The sequence below is a fragment of the Aspergillus novofumigatus genome (genome assembly GCF_002847465.1).
Source record: "Aspergillus novofumigatus IBT 16806 chromosome Unknown P174scaffold_7, whole genome shotgun sequence".
Lineage (NCBI taxonomy): Eukaryota > Fungi > Ascomycota > Eurotiomycetes > Eurotiales > Aspergillaceae > Aspergillus > Aspergillus novofumigatus.
In genome coordinates, this window is record NW_020194280.1 from 1,761,180 (window position 1) to 1,784,322 (window position 23,143).

Genomic DNA, 23,143 nt, shown 5'->3' on the forward strand with positions numbered 1-23,143 from the left:
TGTAACCCTACCTGCTCTCGGTCAGACCACTTCGGAGGGAAGAAACCAGCCAAGTCACAAGATGACTCGGGATGCCTGCTGCAAAGACTGAGGCTGAGACTCTCTTGGCAGACTTTCTCTTTTCGGGCGAAGAACGTAGGAAAGAGGGCTTAGACACATGTTGTGCCCTGCAGCCTTGCCAAAGCTTTCCACAATTAAGGTGGCGTACCTTTGTCTCTATCCGCACTGAAGGTCTGCTACTATAAACCGTCTTCCTTAAGCTATATCTGCACTGCACAGTGAATGCATTTCTTCCATCCTGTCCACGCAGAAACCAACGCGGATTGCCTATTGTTTTGTCTCAAAGTGAATCTGACAAAGGTGGACCTATATGTAGTATGATAAAGTAAAGTTGCGCCTGAGCTACATAAATGAGTGCCTAGCGGACCAATCAAGATTGTAGATATCCAAGGCTGTGCTGTAGCGAGGCATGGCTAGGCTCAATGGAGGGTTACTGCCAAAAGCGGCCTGCTGAAGCTGAGACTGTTGGGCATCAACTTGGGTAACAATATATAATGAATATACAACTCCAAGCAGCTCCCGTCCAGCTGCGTCGTAATTCCTTTCCTCTTTTGTCAACGACCGGGAGATGATGGTGGTGACGATGACCGTTCGTGATAAGATGGCGCTATTAGCAAAGAGGCTCGCGTCGGTCGTGATTTCGCAGGGGTCTGTTCTGGTTGTCGTCGTCCACTGCCAAGGCTGGAGGGCCAAGTTAAGGCGTACAGGGGCTGCGTCGTATACGCAAGGCCCAAGGCGTGGCCCCGAAAATGGTTCTCGAACCCGAGAATTGCCTGAACGTGTTTTTTTCTTCGGGGTAGGCCAGTCGTTGACTGTCTCGGTTCTGCAGATCGGCTGTATCCTGCCGTGCCCATAAATGTAACTGTAGGAATCAACGGAACTGACGAGATACTGGGATTTCTCTGTGTTGATCTTTATTTGTGTGCTGTTCAAAAGCATGATGACTTGTTGTGTGACTGCTGCCCACCGTGCGCGGTCCAAGGAGTGAATGAGGATGTTGTTGATGTGTATTGTGACTTCATCGCCCAAGGTGTGGCCAAGCACGCGTTTGATGTAGAGCTGGAGCTCGCTGGGTGTGTTTTTGAGGCCAAAGGGGAGTACATTGAACTGGAAGAGTCCCCGTGGCGTACGAAAGGCTGTGAGCCATCAGTCATCGGGATGTATGAGCATGCGATAAAAGTACTGAGATCACCTTCTGTCCGCAGTCCCTGCACTCCTGCTCCTTCGCGACTGTAGTCCGAGACGGCTGTGGCGGAGAGCAGTCTCTTTCAGTCAGTTAGCCCAGCTTCTGGAGAGCATAGGCTATGTTGGAAAGCTGGACGACTTCACCATCAAGCCGCTAGAGTTAGTGTCATTCCTCCTGGCCGGCGTCGGTCATTATACCTCGTCTCGGCTCTCGTGGAATAGGACGACTCTTCTACCGCCGCATGTAAAGGCACATACCCATCCGTAGTATTAGTGTACTATGCAATTCGAATCAATCTCATGCAAGAGGCTTGATGAGGCCATCAGGAATTTATTCTGTAGTTAGTACGTGTTTCAGCTTAACTATCCCCATGTTTTGAACGTCTCGTTGCCACCTATGTGGACATCCATGCGCTTCATGTGCAAATAGTACTAAGGATTTAAGGCTCCATCCTGTGGCCTCTTTTGCTGCCTTATCTGCGAGGTCATTACCTTTAATTCCCCTGATGAGCAGGGCCCAGTGTACTGTAACCGATACATTTAGTCTCCAGAGTTCATCCCATTTCTTAACAACTTTGCTGATAATCTGCTGTCCCAGGATTTGTGTACTGTCTATCACTTTTATCGCGGCCTGACTGTCTAAGAAGATCATCGCCTCTTTATCAGCCTGGACTTACTGCGCAGGAACAACTGTTATACTGCCCTGGGGCGGTGTTGGATAGATGCTGCCCCGACTTTCTTGTTGATCACGCTCCCCTTACTGTAAAAGACGAGGCCAGAGTTCTGGAGCAGGATTTGATTATGAATAGCCTTGCCGCCTTTGCATTAACTCCAGATATAAGTGTATAGCGCTCCCCACCATGTCAGGGTGATAAAGGGCTGTTTTTGTTGCAGATTATTGACTATTTCTGGCCCTAGTATCCCACATCAGTATTTATGCCGTTCTAATCATCCCCATCTATTTTGGAGGTCCCGCTAAGTACCTTGATAGCCTGCCCACAGTCCTTCCCCTTGGATCTGTTCGAGGGTTTGGTGGACATTCGCGGAACCAATAAAGGACCTAAAATCTGCTCAAAAGAGATGAAGTAGTCATCTCCTAGACCTGTCAGAGCTATCTGATACAAGCTGGGTCTATCTCAGACCTAGTACATACAACCATAGGGTGTGGAAAGCAGGGCTTCCCGTCCGCTCAGCCATACTTAGTTCAGCAATTGACGTAGAGATACCGCATAGAAGCGGAGACAACGGAAATCCTCAGGGCGAGAATGAGCATTGTCATTCTCCCAAAGATGTCACTGTATTTAGCGAAGATAGTGAGGAAGCCTAGACCTGTTGGTCAGCTGTTGTTTATGTTATCCTTCTTCATTACTAGTTAGTAGTTACTCGCCCATGTAGGTCAGTAGCTATGCAGTGACATCCCAGACCTTAATCAAGAAGCCATTTAAGGCGTTTGGTGATCCGAACCAACGAAGTACCGACAATGGTGGTCTCGACGGTGGAGAGAAAGAGGGCAATCCAAGCACTATGCAATGAGTTTGCTGCCTTGCTTGACTCGGAAAGGGCCTAACTCAACATACCCATCGTTAAAAGATGGAGGTTCCGGCCTTTCAAGAATTTTCCCTGCAGCTTGTTCTCCTGCTCCCCTTCTATCTCCGATTTGATTTCCACAGGATCAGCATCCGGTTCCGTCGGCACTGACTTCTGTTGACTCGTCCGTCGACTGACCGCGGTCCTCCATCTCAAATAAGGCATGGGATACATTCTTGACTATCTGCTCAGTGGACGCCATAATAGCAGCTTGGGAAGAGTGAAGTTACCGGAGAGGATGATTCAGGAGAGCGACGTGAAGAGGAAAAGGGTAACGTGTGTTGAAATCTGAAATTTGTAGGCGCATTATAGTCAGGGATTAGACAGCTACTTAGAGCATATTGACTGATTGATCGTAGGAACCAAACCGTTGAGGAGCAGTAGAGTGAAGGCTGGGAAAGGACAGGGAAATAATAAGCATAATATCATTTGATAAATTCGTCGAACCACTGGGCTGCTTGAAGGAACGCCTGCTCCTTTGCAAACTTCTTGGCCTTATCGGTCAGGTCTGCGCGAATGGCGAACCCATGCTCGACTCCACTGTAGAGATTGATCTGGTATGGCTGACGACGATCACGGAGAATGCCTTCTGACTGGTGCCGTTTTGATGTTGGAAAGATGTCATCAGTCTCTGTGATTTAGGTTAGCCATCATCTCTGATATCTATACAACAAACAGAACTATCACTCACCTGCGGCTGCAATGCTCAACGGGCCTGTAATCGCGCTGAGTTCGTCAAGTTCAACGAAGCCAGGATGCGCGATATATCCGACATCAGCCTTTCCCTCCTCGGGCCTCAGAAATCGGACAACGTATTTTGCCTAGGATATTCTTCATTAGAATCATGATTCAGGGACACATCACGACGCAAGCTCTTTCCGCACACATACCCCAAAGCAATACCCGACCGCTCCAATTTTCTCGCAGCCAGAATTTGTGCGCATATGCTTAATCACAGAGTCGACAACGGGATCCACCCTCTCGGTCGGGTGTCCTTCCAGCCAGGTCATTAGTTTAAAAGACGCAGGCCTATTGAGCTTGACCGGGTCGCCGTGGAACAGATCAGGCATCGCTACGAAGTATCCATTCGCCGCAAATTGGTCGGCAATGAGCTGGGAGTTGATGAATCGGTGACCAATGACGTCCGTGAGAATGATAACTCCATGCTTGGTCGACCTGTCCTCAGGATATGATAAATACGTATCAACTAGAGAAGGTGAGCTCAATTGAATTCAGTACTTGGAACACACAGAAACATACCACCATCAATGTCCTGATATTCGCCGGCTGCATCTCCACTGTGCTTGACTCCCACAGTGCAGCATCTCGCAGGCACATTAGACGCCATTTTGATGATAAACAAATGTTGTATTCGAAGATTGTATAAGATGACCAGATGGTGAACAGAAGTGGGAAAATTGGCTTTAATAAATACCTGCGTGCTCGGTTGAACTGTATTATTACGTATTGCTATTCTGCCTAAGATATTGCGTTGTCAAACACCTGCCCGAATACGAGGGCGCCGCGCACAGGTGGGCAGACATAGTGCGGTAGCATAAGACCATGATTATTTTCGCTCGACGGGTTTCTGGTTCCACCGAAAATGCCATCTCATGCACTGAGACAGGGAAATGGACGGAAATGGACAGCAAAGGCTCCCTATACTACAACTGAGGCACAATAGCAAATGCATCTTATCAAGCAACCTATAAGCTACAACGCGAAAAGGACGCTCAATGAAAAAGTTCGTCGGCTGGCAAAAACGCGAATTCACCATGAATGAAGGTTGCTCCAATACGACACCGGATAACTGAGCTTCGCGCAGTGGATAAGACTTCTTCGAGTCCTTCGCAAACGCACAACTGGAATATTGAAACTTCCTTCTAGGTAGCCACCCCCAACACTGGTCCCGGGACAACAGACCACGTCTCAGTCATGAACACCAGCTCTCCCCTCACCTCCATAAGCCCCGGATTAACATATACCTTCATCCCCACCGAACCACGGCCCAGATTATACACCCTAATTATCACGTACACAGATGCCTGGTTGTCATTTTCAGTGTCAACGTGGCGCATGGTTCGCATCTACTCCGACAAGGGTCAGCTGGTAAGTTTCGCTTGTATGAGACTTTGAGCTAACGCACCCGTTCATACTGATACCTGCTCATATAGAATGGGGTCTCCCAAAAGGACGTCGTAGTCTTAATCTCTAGAAAATAATGCGGTCTCGCTCCGGTCCATGTGTCATCTAAATACCCCTTATCAATGAGTAAGGCGGTGAGAATCCCTTCACTGTCGGAGTAGGTGATATCAGCAGTCTCACGGCCGTTCCAAGGCTCAAGGTCGGTGTAATCCTCGTGGAGGTTGACATATTTCCGTATGGTGCTTTGCCAGTTATCGCGGCAAAAACCGGGTAGGGACGGGCTTAGACGAATATCAGGTAGCCACAGCTTCCCTGCGCGACCTTAACCGAGGTATCAATTGCAGGCGTATGGATAATGGAACATATTGTCTTCCTGAACCCTGCGATGTTGCGAAAATCTGGGTTGATGGTGGTATTTGGGGAACAGAGCTCATCAAGCCCGACGGCCCTTATTCCAATATATCATATTTACAGTTCATGAGGTGGAATGCAGCAGCACTGCACGAGCCGGTGTTCCCAGGGGATACTATTTGCATTGGGTATGGTCACATAATCCTCTGTCTCTCCCTTACATGACTTAGTGACGTGCTGACACACTGGCCCTTAGGCCCCCTGGAGGTGCATATGCCCCTCCTGCTGCACCTATACCAGTTTCACCCAATACTACGTACACCACTACAGCAGTACCAGCGTTGGGGACGCCTCCGGGAACCGTCTCTAACTGTGGCCTGTACTATGATACGGTGACTGGCGATGACTGTAATATGATTGCGATGAAATTCTCCATCACATTCGACCAACTCCGCCTGATGAATCCTCAGATCAATGCAGACTGTACTAATTTATGGGCAAACACTTCCTACTGTGTAGCATTAGTTAGTGGCACCACTGTGACAACTACCGCGTCTTCCTCAGCCAGTCCGACTCCGACCCCTTCATCAACCGGCGGCTCGATCAGCACCTCGCCCACCAGCACGACAGTGGCACCACCAGCGCCAACCCAGCCTGGGGCCACTTCCTTCTGCTACGAGTGGTACGTTGCTGTGGCTGGAGATGATTGCTCTAAGATTGATACCAAATTCGGGATCACATTTGCGGAGCTGAGAGCGTGGAATCCATACTTGGACAGTACCTGCAGCAACCTCTGGGTGGACTACGCTTATTGCGTGAATGGGGCGTAAGTACCGACGTGTTGAAGTCCGATCTCAATTGGACCAAATAGGATCTTGGAAAGGGGCGAAGGGAAGCCAAAGGTAATTGAAGTCATAGAAGATATGCATTTGGTCGTCTATTTTCTATCAGCTGTGTTGGGCCACAAAGGAATTCATGTAATATCAATATTCTATATGTTCCGTTATATTTTCCAAGGAAACCAGCTATTCCTACGCTTGCTACCAGCTTTACTCAGGATAAATTACACTTCAGTCTTGGCTCTACTCATTCCTTGCGCAATACTTTGGACCTAGCCCCTGCCATATCATTATCCCACCTTGGGTCCATATAGTGAATCTACCCTTTGCGGCGCTATATAGGTACAGATTCCCGAGGTGGTTCCCATTTGACAGGACCAGGATAAATGTTAACAAGATCCTTTAAGGTACTTTGGAGACCGTCCCGGTGTAAGGAATCCGGCCGGATTTTGGTGTCCCCACAAGGCCAAAAGACCAATACATCTAAATAGTAAGTATCATGTTGCAGAAATTTTACATGTATAGGTTATGGACTTATTGTATACATAATAGCTGCGGGATTTTAGCCAGGGCCTTGACTTAAAAGGCGGCAGAAAATAAAGGCTTGCAGGAATTGGCATAGAGTCCATCACAATGTGTTATAGATAAAGCATTGGAATTTGGACAGAGGCATATCAATAAACCTGGGAAGGGAGAATGGATGAATTAGAGTACAATATATTAGATAATAGATGGTAGCAATATGTTTTCACATGTATAAGAGCTATCTTTGTGTTAAATATGTCTATTCTCTACTAGTATACTCCTGTACACAGATTATGAGAGGTGCAATAATGGGGCCTGTTATCATTCATGAATTTTTAGGTAATATCAGCATGCCCCACTGTTATTCTATTATGATAAGAGTACGGAGGCGTGCACCAAAAGTTTTGACCCACGCTAGTAAGCTTGGCTGTATCCGGCTGACGCAGCCCCATAGTAATTTGTATGGCAACGCGTCCGGAAGGAGAAATCTTTGTTTACATTCTAGCGTTTAACTGTTTGATACTATCCAAACTCACTATTTTCATCAAATCGCCTAATTCTTGCTGGTTAGCATCCCTTCCTTACCATTTACCATGCCTAAAAACGGGTTCCATCCAATTGAATTGCACATTCAGATTCTCGGGCTAGTAGCCTGGGGTATTGACATCCAGGATATCGCTACTAATCTAGAGGTCCCCCCTTGATCTATTCGGAAGATGATACAACGTGCAAAAGACCGTGGATTCAGCCCTGGAAGATGCGAACGCGTTCAAATGGAATATACTGAGGATGCTAAACAATCTGGCCAGCCTAAGGAGATAACACCTGAGAAGGAGAAAGCCATCATTGAATCTGTATCCAAGGACCGCAATGGAAGGGAGAAATCATCAGAAATTCTAGCTTATGAGGCTGGTATATCACACTCCTCTGTTTTACGGATTCTTAAGCGAAATGGATTTGTCATTACGAAGCCTTCCTGGAAGCCTGGACTGACCGAAGCTGCTAAGGCCAAACAACTCAAATTCTGCCTGGATCACCAACACTGGACCCTCGACGATTGGAAGAATGTCATCTGGATGGATGAAACTGCGGTAGTTCTAGGTCACCAGCGTGGATCTATACGTGTATGGCGAACAGTTGAAGATCGGTATGATTTAACATGTGTACGGAGGTGTTAGAAAGGTGCATCTGATTTCATGGTTTAGGCGTGTTTCTCTTATGATAAAAAGGGCCCTATCCATATCTGGGAGCTAGAGACTTCACAACAGAAGAAGCAGGCTGAGATAGAAATTGAAGCCTTGAACCAGGAGCTTGAGCCTATCTACCATGCTGAATGGGAGATAAATACTACTATGAATTACCTTCATCTCCGCGGAATTGGGGGCGTAAGCCTACTTGGAAGTGGAATGAGAAGAATGGTAAATATATTCAGAAGACAACAAAAGGTAGAATAGATTGGTGGAGATATTGAAAGGTAAGTTCCCTCTGAGGTTCTTCTAATCTTAGTGATTTATATACTAATCTAGAACCTCTCTCTACTAGGAAGTTTTGATTCCAAAGCTCATTCCTTTTGCAAAGGAATGCCAGAAAGATCGACCTAATACTATTATCCTTGAAGATAAGGCCCCAGCTCATATCCACCATAGTCAACAGCATGTATATGATACCCATATGGTTCAACAGCTCCTAGATTGGCCAGGGAATTCGCCTGATTTGAATGCTATTGAGCCATGCTAGCCATTTCTAAAGAGACAGACCACTATACGCGGAGCCCCTCGAGATAAGAAGACTGGCAAAGCTATCTGGATAAAGGCATGGAATGAGCTTCCTCAGGAGAAGATTCAGCAATGGATTCAACGCCTTATTCGCCATATCCAAGAGGTTATCAAGCTGCAAGGAGGGAATGAATATCAAGAGGGGCGAGATAGGCCTAAGCGTAATCAGTCAGGAAGACAGCTTAAGGGACAGCTATCTAGACGTCAAGATCTAGATCTAGGCTGGGAAGACATTTGAACAGCTTCATTACTATTATCAATAGATTCATTTGAATATTTTTCCTTCTAGATGCGTTGCCATACAAATTACTATGGGGCTGCGTCAGCCGGATACAGCCAAGCTTACTAGCGTGGGTCAAAACTTTTGGTGCACGCCTCCGTACCACTGTTCTCTTAGTCTTAGGGATCCACAATTTTATATATATGAATACGTAATATTAGAAATAAGTGCATAAAACATGCCAAGACCAGACTGTCCATGGAATAGAGAATGGTACTACAATACACCTGCATAACTCCGTACAAGTACGCAATATCTTCCCCGCCTGTTTTTTCTCCCTCTGCTCTCTCCAACTTCCACCAAATAACCACTTTTACTTACTCTAATCATTATGGATCCAATTCGCGAAAAACACAAGTGTCTCATCAATGGACTCACGCAACTCTTCACTCTATTTGTCAAAGCCCATTATATCGCCCCTAATGATGTCCTGTATCCTCCCAACGACACTGATGTTGGACGCCTCCAGAGACTTGGATTTGAGCCCGAAGTGATTGGTCTCGTCCAACTCCTGCCAGCGATTAGAAATGAAGCAGTCTGGAGTTATAACGACGAAGGAATAGAAATGATTCCTCGTGCCAAGCTGGTTAATTATCTGAAACAGCGAGAGACAGCTAATGCTAATGACATGTTGGAGACCCTTCGATGGGTCGATCACACGGATAAGGATGCGCAGGGACTCTTTCCTCCGTCCATCCTTCGACTGACATTCCCCGCTTTTTATGGAGTAAATGTGCTCTATGACGCCCATGACCGTACGTTGCTTCTCTCCTTGGGCTCTTTTTAGTTTGTCAATGATCTAGCTAACCGTGCACCAGAGACTATAATGGAATGGTGTGACCTGGACCAAAAGGAATGGCAGGACTGCCCCCGCCAAACATGTGAAGAATTCTTCTCAAAGGTCCTCAAGAAATTCCGGGATCTTGAATACGTCCCTTATTTTAATCCGAATGACGGAGCGAAAGTTCCAAAACGTAAAATTAAGGAGAATCCCATTCTATTCCAGAACATTTTTCCCGGCGGAATTCGGTATCCCATCGATCCCCAGGCTGCTGTTCAATGCGAGGAAAGGGAAGTCGGCCAGGATAGCATACGTGGTGACCTTAATGAGTGGAGGGCTCTACAGAAGCTCTACCGCGATGCGGGCTGGGAGAACGAATTCGACGGAGAGCTTTTCGACGATAGAAGAAGGGATTTGTTGCGTGTGATGAAGGATCTCCAGGGCCAATCCAGCGGATGGTGCTCGATTCCAGAGAATAGGAAAACAGAGGAGATGCGGATCGCTGAGCGGGAGTTTCGTCAACGTCGGGAGGAGTTTTGGGCCGAGACTGCTGGAGAGTACTATCTTTAACACATTCGGCATGGCTTGCAACTTCATTTCCCAATTGCTTAGACACACTAGCCAAGAAGAGGACTTCGTTTGTTTGGGTGTCGAAAGAACGATAACTCGTGCTGCCTTCCACCCCGAGGTACAAGAATCGACTGGGTACACAGTTCTCAGGACAGTCGTTAACGTTCTGTCTACTTTAAGAAAATCTATGGTTACGTGAAAACAGAATTATTCTAAGTGACCCGGTAATGCTCTATGATATACCCATAATGAAGACCCAACACTGCCCACGCACCTCATAATCCACTTATTCCAGTTGATCATATTCGTCTGATTGAGTAATATTCATCTCATGACCAGTCAAACTCTGGTTTTCCTCGTCCGATGGAATACCACCCTACGATAACGCCAGTGGCAGATCCTTGTCGAAGGGTGCGATTGCCGGCACTGTTGTTGGGGTTGTAGGTGGAGTGGCGATACTTGCACCTTCAGTTTGGTTGTGCTTTTATCGACGGCATAAACCGCCCTCAACAATGGGGCCTTCTGCAGGACGCACAAGGAGGCCAGTGAGATGTACCAGCGAGCACTGGTAGGCAGAGAGAAGGCTCTTGGTCTTGGTCATACATCCACCCTGGGTACAGTCAACAATCTTGGGAATCTCTATTCTAAATAGGGCAAGCTCAAGGAGGCGGAGGAGATGTACCAGTGAGTGCTCGCAGGTTATGAGACAGCACTGGGTCCTGATCATACATCTACCCTGGATATAGTTAATAACCTTAGGAAACTGTACAAAAACCAGGGCAAGTCCAAAGAGGCAGAGGAGATGTACAAGCGAGCACTAGCAGGCTATGAGACAGTACTGGGTCCTGATCATACATCCACACTGAGTACAGTCAACAATCTTGGGAATCTGTACTCTAAACAGGACAAGCTCAAGGAGGCAGAGAAGATGTATCAGCAAGCACTAGTAGGTAGAGAGAAGACCCTTGGTCCTGGCATACATCCACCCTAGATATAGTCAATAACCTTGGGAAACTGTACAAAAACCAGGGTAAGTCCAAGGAGGCAGAGGAGATGTATGAGCGAGCACTAGCAGGCTATGAGACAGTACTGGGTCCTGATCATACATCCACACTGAGTACAGTCAACAATCTTGGGAATCTGTACTCTAAACAGGACAAGCTCAAGGAGGCAGAGAAGATGTATCAGCGAGCACTAGTAGGTAGAGAGAAGACCCTTGGTCCTGGCATACATCCACCCTGGATATAGTCAATAACCTTGGGAAACTGTACAAAAACCAGGGCAAGTCCAAGGAGGCAGAGGAGATGTATGAGCGAGCACTAGCAGGCTATGAGACAGCACTGGGTCCTGATCATACATCCACACTGAGTACAGTCAATAATCTTGAGAATCTGTACTCTAAACAGGACAAGCTCAAGGAGGCAGAGAAGATGTATCAGCGAGCACTAGTAGGTAGAGAGAAGACCCTTGGTCCTGGCATACATCCACCCTGGATATAGTCAATAACCTTGGGAAACTGTACAAAAACCAGGGCAAGTCCAAGGAGGCAGAGGAGATGTATGAGCGAGCACTAGCAGGCTATGAGACAGCACTGGGTCCTGATCATACATCCACACTGAGTACAGTCAATAATCTTGAGAATCTGTACTCTAAACAGGACAAGCTCAAGGAGGCAGAGAAGATGTATCAGCGAGCACTGGTAGGTAGAGAGAAGACCCTTGGTCCTGGTCATACATCCACCCTAAGTACAGTCAACAAACTTGGGGTCCTTTACGAAAACCAGGGCAAGTCCAAGGAGGCAGAGGAGATGTATCAGCGAGCACTAGCAGGCTACAAGACAGCACTGGGTCCTGATCATATATCCACTCTTTGTATAGTTAATAGTCTTGGTCTTTTTTTCTCTTTTCAGGATAAGCTGGAAGGGGCTGAGGAGATGTTCCAGCGAGTACTGGCAGGCTTTGAGACAGCACTGGGTCCTGATCATACATCCACCCTGAGTACAGTCAACAATCTTGGGAATCTGTATAAAATCCAGGGCAAGTCCAAGGAGGTGGAGGAGATGTTCCAGCGAGCACTGGCAGGCTTTGAGATAGCACTAGGTCCTGATCATACATCCACCCTGAGTACAGTCAACAATCTTGGGAATCTGTACAAAATCCAGGGCAAGTTCAAGGAGGCGGAGGAGATGTACCAGCGAGCACTAGCAGGCTTTGAGACAGCATTGGGTCCTGGTCATACATCCACCCTTAATTTGCCGCCAATATGAATTGGGTTGGAAACGAGGTCTTGTTCTGTATCCTTTGCCGGGGCCGGGGTGTTGAGAGTCACTCTGCACTCAATCGCAGACGGTGCAGTATGTAAGACGGAGTTCATCATCTGTCGCTCCATTGTCAGATTCGAGATCCTCAAGGAAACATAGTTCTATTAGATTGGGATTGATGCAGTGCTGTTGAACACCCGCAAAACTGATGGTTGGGCCAGAAGCTATATTCGGATGGCGTACGTTCACGACGGAAATCACCGAGTGTAGGAGCATACAAAGGAGATTGTCGCCAGATGCCAGCTTGGGAGGCAATATAGTTGTTAAGAGGGCTGGACGTCATCTTCTTGAGGTCGCCGAGGAGCCTTGTTCGAATCGCGGCCTTCAGATAGCAGGGTCATCTTGAACAGGGAAAGACTGGTGCTGATCAGCCAAAAATGATAACCAGGTTGATTTGTGATGCTTCACTTAACTCCTGCATTACCTGCAATAAGCACCTAAATGCTAGGATGCCACGATAGAAACAGGAAGGTGGCTGTTGACAACTCGCTAGTTTTGCCATACAGCTTGGGTGTCAGTCTGCATAGAAGCTTCCCCTCATGTCAATCTCCCATACGCCAGATTAGCAATAAACGATCAACCACAGTAAGTGACAGCTTCTGGACTTCTCCCAAAGGCATCTAAAAAAATAATCATAAGGTCCGCACACACCAATCAAACTTATCTGTTTTGCTCTCATGCAATTCATCCTTCTCCCGTTCAGGCCCTACTGAAACAACCGCTTCAACAGAAATGGACCAGAATGCCCTGTGGAGGCGCTCCCTATAGTCTCCAGTATTAACAGCCACTGACCACATTAGGTAAGTTGATCCAGAGTCCTTTTCTTTCCCGTCGGCGGCGAATAGCAGTTAGCGTCTCTAAGGTGATATTGGTAACTCTGCGATACTGTCCAGGTCCACTGGACAGGCTGGATGGCGGCAGTAGTACGCCTGTGGAAGAATCTGAGCTAGGAGATCATGCTCTGGAATTACCCTTCGCATATAGTGGAACCGACTTGGACGCAGCGCTTCCAGGAGAGTCGCACGGGAAGACGACTTTTGATGTGCTGCGGTATAAGGCAGGAAAGGGATGATTTTCTTTTTGGCTTGTAATGGAGCGTAGTCAATTCCAAACCTATGTCACTGCATTATATTCCTAAACTGCCGCCCTTGTCCTGGGCAGAGACAGCAGCGAATACTCCCGGAGATCATATTCCGGGGTTGTTGATCTCGAAAGGCTTCATGTAAGGGCAGCGGCTGTGCATGGGGTACTAGAGATCACTATTTGCTATCATTCAGTCGTCATAAAGTCTACTGGTACGAGGACTTTGGTACGAAGTCTTTGGTACGAACGCCAAGCACAACGTCGGTCACGGCACCGCGTTTAAGGTTCCAACGATCTCTTCTTTCCACGTGGAGGCTTATAGCAGTGAACATCTTCAAGATGACATGCTAGTTCCGCCAAAGACCCATATCCCTGTGTGCATGCGGGGTGCCGGCAATGGAACTTGCCGGATAGGTCCTTGAGGTGAGAATGAACATGGTCGTACCACTTGCTCATATCTAGATATTGCTGCATCTGTCGAATTGGTCCTAGGCTTGTGTTGCCCAGACAGAAAGGGCAGTAGCCAGGTTTGACTGGACAATTTCGAAATATAACTGGATCGCAGCGAAGTAGTTCGCTAGGGTTGCTGAGATGATCCTGGCAGTGCTGATGCCATTCATTCTGACTGTTGAACCACAGGTCGCACTCGTAGCAGAACTCCGCAAAATTATCAACACTCATTTGACAAAGCTTCTTATGGTAGCAACAATAGAGATGAAGCCATTGGCGATGGGCATAAAATCTAACAGGTCAGCGCAGGTGGTGCATATGGAGAGTTCCTGAATACTTACTTATCTATTGGTTCACCACAAATGCATTGGCCATTAACTGGTTGTAGACCCAATCAATAGGCAACCAGATGATACTGGCTGTAGATTACTTCCAACACCTTCATAGCCTCCTGTCCTGCTGAGCTTCGTATAGTTGACCTAGTTGGCAAAATCTGAGTAAGGAGACCCTACTCTGGCATAGCTTATTAGCAGTAGTGGAAGAGAGTTTGTTCATAGATGCTTCCTATTTAAGTACCCTGTTAGACCTCCCATTATCACTTAAGTTCCTCAAGATACAACTTATCCTTTTGATTTTGGACTCAGCACTGTTACAGGTGAATCTGGTGTGTAGTTCCCTGGCTGTTAGCTTTTGCAAGTTGGGTGCTGAGGAATGTGAATTCTTTATTAAGTGTTATAACATCCTCTTGCTCCTGGAATTCAAATTCTGCCTTTGCTGGTAGAGATTACTATAGATTTAGGTTACAGTGTATGCCTATACTGTGTTAATTTTAAATATGCTTATAGCATGATGTAATATTCAAGTAGGTTACAGGCCTATCTACTTTGCACACAGGATGTGTGTATAACTGGCTAAATGTGCGTGCTTTAGTATGAGAGGCATATTTCATTTAAGCTATCTGGGAGTATTTCTTGTCTATGAAAAGTAAGTAGCTCAGACAGTAATACTAGATTAGCATATTTTCCTACTGGTTTCCATTAATGCCTATTAATAACATGCACAGGCAGTAATATTTAGTTCATACCCACTCTGATACCCAAGTGCAGTAAATTCTTTTCTAATATATTAGCACCTCTTACCCTACCTGTGGAGGTTTCATAATCTAGCTCACTAAACAGCCTAAATACCAGAGTATCTAAGAGGTCTTTTCAAAAATGAATCCTAGAGATAACATGGTTAGATTATAACTCTAAGTTGCTAACCTTGATAGAGTCCACTTCATTAAGGATCTTGGTATATGATTTATAATGGCGGAAAGTATAGTCTGTAGAAAATAACTAAAGCATGAAGAAAATAAAGTTAAAAAAGAGTGGGGCTTCCTCTTTATACACCTTATAGAAAGCATGCACTGGAGGTTCCTATTTTTTCTTTCTCCAGTACCCCTTTATAAACTCCTGAGCATAGGTTAACACTAATATCAGGATGCCATCAACTAGTTCTATAGTAAGGATAAAATGCTATGCACAGTCAGCCTTAAAAGCCTTCTACTAAATATAGATAGCTAGATATGGACCTTGTAACATGCAGCCATGGCACTAGCTTAAAGATTCATGTTATTGTTATTACTGCTGTCCTTCTACCAGGCAAGAGATTGGCAAGCTATTAACTCATGCACCTCTCCAGTTTGGGTAGATAAAAAGTAATAGAGCAATATTACTGTGGTAAGCTGTGCTCTACTCTAGTTAGGAAACTAGCTATGGTATTCCTTAAAGTCCTAACACTAGAGCTGTGTTAGGAGGATGGTTAAATCATTTAGAGAGAGTCCATCTCTGGACATCTTAACATCTGGAAGACTAAGTTTGGTCTTTAAATCTAATATGATGTACTTTAAGATTTATTAGTATATAGACTATATTAGGGTTAAAAAATGCATACCTCCTTTAAGGTATTAGATATATTCTTTAGGACACAGAAGCCCCTTAGCTAAGTAAGAGCTATTTTAAAGTCCTAGTAGAAATTCTCCATAGTCTCTATTATAGGCCTTTCCTTAATTCAACCCTTTGTGTTTTTTGCGTAAAATTCCAAAAATCCTTTGTAGGTTTTGATGTCTGGGGGAGAGTGGGCAGCAGGGTGTAGTTTAAGGAATCTAAGATGATGAGACGCGAGCCTCCATAGATTTGAAAGACTTACTAGTTAAAAACCTCTACACTCTGCTCATACCTTTCTGCTGTTTATGGAAGAATAGCTTGTTTAATCTCTTTATTATTATGTTCATCAAGGTTAATAACGCATATAAAAGTTGCTGCTGGCTTCTGTGGCATAGTGTCTGATCAGTTTGAGTTAGGGATCAAGGTGTAGTGTAGGAGTAAGATGGATGCATTGTGGTTTAAAATAAGTTTTCTCTCATACATGGGCACTACTCTGCACTTTTGTTAAAATGCAGCTTCTTGGTAGTTAAGTGCAAAATATTTAGGTGCCTGAATGTTCACCTGAAGGCCGCCGGAACGTGGGCGGCAAAGCGGTGAGGGAACAGACAATGGGGTGGGTGAGCACTGACATATACATGCTGTTGTATGTTGCTGCTCACCATATGTTTTTTTTTGATTTGTTGGGTTTAGCGCCCTTGCTGCTCTTACATTCTCATACCTTTGCTTCAGATGGATCTCGCCTGTGCTTTCCACAGCCCTCAATCAGCTGCTGGTTCCCTTCTAAAGGTTGGTTTAAAGCACGACCCTCTGTTAATAGACTTGACAATAGGCCAACTCCGGTAATACCGCAGCAGACCGCCCATATCATACGTACACTGTCAGTATACGCCTCTTTCAAAAGTTCCTTCTTCCAGCCTAAGTCGGCAGGCATCTGCTTAATCACCCCGACCATTCGTGCAGCATCCTGGCTGTATTCCTCTGCCATCAGAGCCAGAGGTGCCTTGGCCTGCAATCCCCGGCGCATGCTATTCTGAAAAATGACGCCCCCAACGGCGACGCCAATGGTGTTCCCCAATGCTCGGGAGAAACTAAACATAGCAGTTGCTATTGCCATGTTCTCAACTGTTGAAGAGGCCTGGACGGCAAAGCACAATGCCGGGAAAAGGAGCCCGAGTCCCAGCCCTGGGACGATATTTAAGAAAACCCACGCAGGAATGCTGCTCCCTACCTTCATGTAACAGAGTAGCCCAATGCCAAGTGTTGATATAGTCCATCCTAACCAGATAGCCCACCAGTAACTGCCAGTATAAGTAATGATAATGCCAGTGACCATAGCACTCGGTGCTACAGTAAAGCTTTCAGGGAAGAACGCCACTCCAGACATTATGGGAGAGTATTCTTTGACTGCCTCATAGTACAACGGCAGGTAATAGAGGAGACACCATAGAACAAGTCCATGCATGACGGTTCCTGCGTAAGATACCATGACTGTGCGGTTTTGGAATATAGTAAGGGGAATAGTGGGATAGCGCGCAAAGCGGTGCTCGTAAACACCGAAGGCCAGTAGACCCATTCCCCCTATGACAATAGGGCAAATTGTATGCCAGGAATTCCAGGTGTATATGCCCCCCCCCACCCCCCAGGTAAGGGGCGCCAGAAAAGCGGCGAGACCTCCGACCAGTAGAGTTATACCGATGTAATCGATCTGTTGTAGCTTTCCTACCAGTGAAGTGGGGAGACTTTCCATCTTCAAAAAGAAAAAAACGAGAAAGAACCCAACAACTCCAAATGGGAAGTTAATGTAGAATATCCAGCGCTATTTTGACCGTTAGTATCCCTTTGAAGAGTTAGCTTGGATCTCACTTACCCACGTCACCGATTGCGAGAAAGCGCCCCCAAAACGGGCCCAAGGACGGAACGTATGCTCCACATGGCAGCAAGAATCCCGTAATAATGTCCTCGATATCTTAGTGGCACTAAGTCGGTGATAACTATATCACAGAGAGAAGTGAACCCACCCTGTCAATTAACGGAAACGCTAGTAAAATCTTATTCTTGCATAAACAGAAAAGGTGGGATAGCCTCTGGTAGGTTCCATGTTGCAGGCTTCATACGAAGCCGGGCTGGAAGGGGAAGATGTCAGACGGCACCCATTGCCATAGCATACTCAGAAAATGCAAAGTACACTTCCGTCTGGGGGTGCAAAAATCTATCAATGTAGTCTCTCCGCCACTCATCCTCATACCAGCAGGTGAAGACAGCCTTGCAATATTCCCAATAATCCGGATACCATCCTGATTGCTGCCAGTCCACAATGACAACACGAACTGGACTCGTAGAAGAGACAATGATATTTCGTCGATTCAGGTCCCCATGAGTCAGCTTAATATCTCCAGTATCCGGTAGTAAAGATCGGGTCGGGTCGTCGTATTTGTGCCCAAGACGTAGTTGATGTAAAGAAGCAAACCAGTCATTGAAGGCCCTTACGCTCAAGAATGGGCCTGTTTTCGGCTGGTCGATAAACACGTAGTCCATTAGGTGCCCACGGTTTATTGATCCTGAACAGGCGTGAGTCATTGAGTCTGGTGCTCCATCTAGCGCCTGCAATCATACCAATGAACCGCTCCGAGGAGTCCTGCGCGAGTTTGCGTAGTTTTTCCATGATCTGGGAGAGCTGGTCACCGATGGCTCTTTTTCCATAATATCAAGAGAGTTCCAGCACTCTTCGAGGGTTGGCCCCGAGATCAGCTCCATATATTTGAAAGTATACCCATCACTATCAACGCGCCAGCCAAATACTTCGGGTACGGGGATGTCGTCGCCGAAAACCTTCTTGATCGTCCAAAGATTCAGTGCCTCGACAGTGGTAACGTGAGGCCCGAACTTTACAAGTAGGCCAAGCTTCTCATATTTGACAGGTGTGTGTTGCGCACGTGTATCAATATCCTTGGATAAGGCTCTCACTTGAGTCGGCGTCGGAAGCTGTCGGGCTGCGCCGGCCATGAAAAAAGACGTATCGACAAAATCTATCTCTTTCTGCTCGGAATCAGGTAATGAGAGCGAAATAGGCTTATCGCCGAACGAATATAGGACCATCTGGTAAGAGTAAGCTTTGTCAATATGACAATCGACGAACCCTCTGCAAGTTAGAGAAGGTATCACGAGAAATATGAGCATTGAACAATAACGCGGTGAATGCGGGAAACACATGCACTAAAAGCTTAAGGAAGTTGCATAGACTGGGCTGTTGCAATTGCATACCGGTTATCTTGCGACATTCACGAAATATGCTTGTCCTTTTGCAAAGGACCTTGCGCTTGGTGAACGTGGGGTCAGCACAACCCATGATCACGCTAACCATATTTGTTAGGCAGTATTTAGTAATGAAAGGACTCAGCTCACCAGAGCTTTCTTTTGGTGAATGGCTCCAAGCTAAGGACACGTGTCGATTAGCGGGAGTGGCAAGTGAAAAGCATGGGTATGCTACTGAAATGTGTTTAGGGCAGATAAATGCATTGGTCTATGAAGGGCAGAGTGGATTACTGCAGACAACATCCACTGGTGAACGATATTTTGACACCTCTGTGGTTACTGTACTATGTTTACCTGGGAGGTTCAACTCAATGCGTGAGCTCGGTGAGCAAGTGAGAGCCTGGAAAATGGACTGAGCCTGGGCTCTAGATTTGCCGTTCACAATAGAGATGGACTACCACCCATTGATACTACAGAGTACAGACATTGTTTGACTTCCGCACAGGCCGAACATAGAGCTATCCATTATAGAATAAAGACATAAAGATTCTTCAAAGACATTTTGCCCAGCCCCTCTTCTTGCCACGTGGTGCGGTGTAGCAGTAAACATCATTCAGATGATACTCTAACTCAGCTGGACTGCCCAGTTCCAGAGCATAAGCAGGATGGCAGCAACGAAATTGACCCTCTAATAACTTTAGGGGAAAGATGCCAGCCCACATGTGCAAACCATGCTAGTCAATCTAAGAACTGCTCCATTATTTTTAGTGGTTTTAAAGATTTATTGCTGAGGCAGAATGGGCAGTATGTGGCTTTTACTAGAGCATTCTGAAAAATTATTAGATTGCACCAAAGCAGGTCCTCTAGCCTATCCAGGTGATGCTAATAGTGATTAGACCATTCCTAGACACCTTAAAAGCTATAGGTTACACTTGAAGCAATATTCCATATAATAGTTTCACCTATTTAGGTTAGCTGGTGCTTATAGCATTTATAAAGTTGCGTCCACTGAATCAGAGCTGTGCAGTACTACTAGTAAAGGAGAATCATGATCTACACATAGCTAATAAGAAAGAGAAGCAGAATAGGAAGCAATCTAGACGCTAGATAATCCCTAATGAAGGACTCTGCGTGCAGGAAGCTAGGGATCTTATCCAGGCAAGAAATAAGCAAGGGAATGAGATTAGGGGTCATCTATTAATTCTACGCCTTTACTTTTAGAACCCCTCAAACACGCGCCACTAAGTTGTTCTAATTACTTTATTATAGGGTATACTAGAATTAGATGCCCTACACGCCGTACTAGCTAGATCTAATCAAAATCCATTGTTTTGGTTGATTTGGATAGCTTCAAACGATCAAATGCGTCGAAATTGGTTGGGGTGGCCGGCTGACCCGGGAATTACGTTAATAGGTGCCCAGTTTGGCGTGGCAAGTGCAGTGGAAGTGGAATCCGCAATCCTGACCCCAGACTCTGCCAGTAGGACTATCCGAGCTTTCCTTGCTGCTCTGTTTTGCAACTATCCGGATACCCCAATACAGTATGCATATCCGGCCCATAGCCCCGAGCAATCCCCGTTCAGCGCCGGATTCCACTGATAAAGCTGGTCAAGCGTGATTCCAGCACTCACGGCCATATCATAGCAGTAAATCCCTGGAAGAACCAGTAAATTATAAATTACCTGCAACAAAAAGATGGGAATGATATTTTCTTACCGTCTTTCTGCATAACCCACTTATTGCAGGTAGCCGGAATACCCGATTGGGTTGGACCGGGAGGAGGGACCGAAGTGGGCGTTGGAGTGGACGAGACAGAAGTATGGGAGGGACCTGAATCGCCTTTGACGCAGTAGCTGTCGACAGATGTCAGTGTAGCTACAAAGACGGCAAAGGGTTGCCTTACGCTTCGCCTAGGAGGAGGTTCGTGCAGTCGGCATTGACCTGGGGGTTCCAGGTCTGTAGTTGCGAAAAGGAAATCCCGTAGACGGCTTCAAGAGTGGAGCATTGATCGCCATTGACCACCACATGCCTACAATATTTAGATCTGTAAATAGCTTTTTTTCGGAAGGATTGGAAGGGCTTACCATAAGTAACAGTACTGTGTGGTTCCTGTCGGCGTCGCGGTGGGAGGTGTCACGTAGGTGGAAGTAGTGGTGGTGTTTGCATTTGGTGCGGTGGAATTCCAGTCCTGCATAGGGAAGACACAGTAGTAAACGCCTGGAGGAAGAGATGAGCAATCCTGACCGATGGAGGGATTGATCGCCATAAAAAGCGCTGTGGTTATGGAGTACTGTAGGGAGATCTGCTCGCAGGTATCGCCTGCCACCACCTTGTGGTACTTGCCGCATTCCGTTGTGGTGCCGCTGGCTGTAGGACCGTCTGGAGTGACCGTTGAGGTGGCATACTGGTCAGTCTTGGTGCCCGTGACCCCGGCGATGGTGGTGGGGTATACTGTGCTCCCGAGGGCCCAATGCAGATATTTGTGTCGGCGATGAGGTTGGAGCAGGCCCTGTTGATGGTGGGGTTGTACGTGAAGATGTCGACAACGGAGATGCTATAGGCCGAAGCGATTGATGCGCACGTGTCGTTGGCTTGTACTTTGTAGATCTGGCATTTCCTAGGCAGACACCTGTGGCTTATGAGCAAGATGTTGTACTTTTTGATTGATTAGAAGTTTGGTAGCTTACAAGACCTGTCCTGCTAGGAGATTGGATCCATCTGGGAAGATCCCATTCAGTGTCCTGAGAGGTCCTGTGGGGACTCCTTGCGCCTCCGCGATGGCTTGGATATTATCACCAGCCACGGTAGTATAGAAATTGTTGGAGAGACATGTGACATTCGACGGATCTGAGTAGTCCACGCCCGGAACCGCCGTAATGTTGGTGGCCGGGGGTTGAACCTGAGTCGGTAAGGCCCGGTCTGACACGTCTGCTGGATCGCAGCCCAGTCGGCAACGTGGTTCTCATTGTAGTTGGAGTAGGCCGTGGCCTGCATCTGCTGGATGAGATTCAGCACGCAAGGGGCGCACAGCTGCTCTTTGGAGAGAGTCCTCAGGGACGTGTCCGTCTCTCCGAGCATTGTTTGGATGTTTCCAATCTCATCTATAGAGTATTAGCCTTAGCCTCGTTCGCTATCTCTGGAGTGGTTGTCTCACTCGTGCAATAGAGTCCCGTCTTGGGGTCCTTGAGACAAGTGCGGTTGTAGGTGGCCCAGAGAATATCTCCCGCCCAAACGGCCGGTATACCGTCCCAAGGCTGGGGATCTTTTGCACATTGCTCAGAAACAGTGTTGTGGTACATTGTTAGAGATGTACCGCAGGCACTTTGGCAAAGTTGGTCCTGGAACGTATCATTTCCCAGCGGACCGAAATGGTCGATTGTGGCTAGTGTGTAGAGGTATGGATCGCATTGCAGCGTTGCCTCAAGGGCGTTGCTGCACGCAGCAGACAAGGTCGCAGAGGAGTTCAGACCATACTGATAGAGATTGATCTGCCCTACTACTGGCGTTGCCACGAGGGCAACGAAGCTGAAAAGTGAGGGCTTCATATTGCTGACGAGAAAGGGCTGCAATCAGCTATAGATTCCTCCGTGGGCCTGAAAAAGCGCAACAGAGGAGCATAATAAGAGAAAGTGTTCTCCTGCCTTCGACACCTGTTTGGACAGCTCTGATGAAAGGCCGAAATCGGTGTCAGAAAATTAAGCCTCAGCTATAACATATCATCGTCTGACCAATCTGAGTCGAAGCATGCAGGAACGAGAAGCAGGTAATTTGAGTCCATCCGAGCATCCCCAAGCATCATACTGAATGTTACCCACCTGGCAGGAAAATGAGGGGACTGGATTAGTGTGGATGCACTTTACAGGGTTAAGCCATTGAGTGAGCATTATATCATAATGCAGTATACTCTGTACATCTCAATCAAACTATCTAGCCTAGCCCGCAGATGTTGTAGAGGCTCTTCAGTATCATTGGGTTTCTCGACTGAGCCTCCCTCCTGGCCCCCAACAACCTG

General features: G+C 46.7%; 10 protein-coding genes across 10 annotated transcripts; 2 read left to right on the plus strand and 8 right to left on the minus strand.

Annotated features, from left to right (window-relative positions):
* Window positions 1–169: 169 nt before the first annotated feature.
* Window positions 170–1,429, minus strand: P174DRAFT_444887 (uncharacterized protein). Its single transcript, XM_024828197.1, has one exon. It carries the CDS (start codon window positions 997–999, stop codon window positions 403–405), a length of 597 nt encoding a protein of 198 aa, XP_024679715.1. The 5' UTR covers window positions 1,000–1,429; the 3' UTR covers window positions 170–402.
* A 246-nt stretch (window positions 1,430–1,675) lies between these two features.
* Window positions 1,676–1,897, minus strand: P174DRAFT_344431 (uncharacterized protein; the record flags this gene model as incomplete). Its single annotated transcript, XM_024821710.1, has 1 exon — window positions 1,676–1,897. A coding segment is annotated over one exon (222 nt), but the record flags the coding sequence as incomplete, so codon positions are not given.
* Window positions 1,898–2,628: 731 nt separating this feature from the next.
* Window positions 2,629–3,202, minus strand: P174DRAFT_444888 (uncharacterized protein). Its single transcript, XM_024828198.1, has 3 exons — window positions 3,063–3,202; window positions 2,823–3,007; window positions 2,629–2,767 (listed from the first exon to the last, which is right to left on the minus strand). The coding sequence occupies exons 1-3, from the start codon at window positions 3,137–3,139 to the stop codon at window positions 2,649–2,651; spliced, it is 381 nt and encodes a 126-aa protein (XP_024679717.1). The 5' UTR covers window positions 3,140–3,202; the 3' UTR covers window positions 2,629–2,648.
* Window positions 2,945–4,190, minus strand: P174DRAFT_453992 (dienelactone hydrolase family protein). Its single transcript, XM_024829195.1, has 4 exons — window positions 4,093–4,190; window positions 3,723–4,039; window positions 3,524–3,653; window positions 2,945–3,463 (listed from the first exon to the last, which is right to left on the minus strand). Exons 1-4 carry the CDS (start codon window positions 4,178–4,180, stop codon window positions 3,258–3,260), a joined length of 741 nt encoding a protein of 246 aa, XP_024679718.1. The 5' UTR covers window positions 4,181–4,190; the 3' UTR covers window positions 2,945–3,257.
* Window positions 4,191–4,715: 525 nt separating this feature from the next.
* Window positions 4,716–5,299, minus strand: P174DRAFT_376553 (uncharacterized protein; the record flags this gene model as incomplete). Its single annotated transcript, XM_024822698.1, has 2 exons — window positions 4,716–4,919; window positions 4,979–5,299. Coding segments are annotated over 2 exons (525 nt in total), but the record flags the coding sequence as incomplete, so codon positions are not given.
* A 26-nt stretch (window positions 5,300–5,325) lies between these two features.
* On the plus strand, window positions 5,326–6,158 carry P174DRAFT_463262 (LysM peptidoglycan-binding domain-containing protein; the record flags this gene model as incomplete). Its single annotated transcript, XM_024830243.1, has 2 exons — window positions 5,326–5,516; window positions 5,585–6,158. 2 exons carry the CDS (start codon window positions 5,326–5,328, stop codon window positions 6,156–6,158), a joined length of 765 nt encoding a protein of 254 aa, XP_024679720.1.
* A 4,742-nt stretch (window positions 6,159–10,900) lies between these two features.
* On the plus strand, window positions 10,901–12,364 carry P174DRAFT_375788 (TPR-like protein; the record flags this gene model as incomplete). Its single annotated transcript, XM_024822646.1, has 2 exons — window positions 10,901–11,066; window positions 11,562–12,364. 2 exons carry the CDS (start codon window positions 10,901–10,903, stop codon window positions 12,362–12,364), a joined length of 969 nt encoding a protein of 322 aa, XP_024679721.1.
* A 4,277-nt stretch (window positions 12,365–16,641) lies between these two features.
* Window positions 16,642–18,071, minus strand: P174DRAFT_495394 (MFS general substrate transporter; the record flags this gene model as incomplete). Its single annotated transcript, XM_024830864.1, has 2 exons — window positions 17,747–18,071; window positions 16,642–17,695 (listed from the first exon to the last, which is right to left on the minus strand). A coding segment is annotated over exon 2 (985 nt), but the record flags the coding sequence as incomplete, so codon positions are not given.
* On the minus strand, window positions 18,019–19,056 carry P174DRAFT_463267 (uncharacterized protein; the record flags this gene model as incomplete). Its single annotated transcript, XM_024830244.1, has 4 exons — window positions 18,019–18,437; window positions 18,493–18,569; window positions 18,602–18,948; window positions 19,042–19,056. The coding sequence occupies 4 exons, from the start codon at window positions 19,054–19,056 to the stop codon at window positions 18,019–18,021; spliced, it is 858 nt and encodes a 285-aa protein (XP_024679723.1).
* A 1,595-nt stretch (window positions 19,057–20,651) lies between these two features.
* P174DRAFT_515073 (LysM peptidoglycan-binding domain-containing protein) lies at window positions 20,652–22,676 on the minus strand (the record flags this gene model as incomplete). Its single annotated transcript, XM_024832127.1, has 9 exons — window positions 20,652–20,785; window positions 20,848–20,984; window positions 21,035–21,160; window positions 21,216–21,587; window positions 21,662–21,760; window positions 21,819–21,901; window positions 21,968–22,030; window positions 22,087–22,232; window positions 22,286–22,676. The coding sequence occupies 9 exons, from the start codon at window positions 22,674–22,676 to the stop codon at window positions 20,652–20,654; spliced, it is 1,551 nt and encodes a 516-aa protein (XP_024679724.1).
* Between the last annotated feature and the right edge of the window lie 467 nt (window positions 22,677–23,143).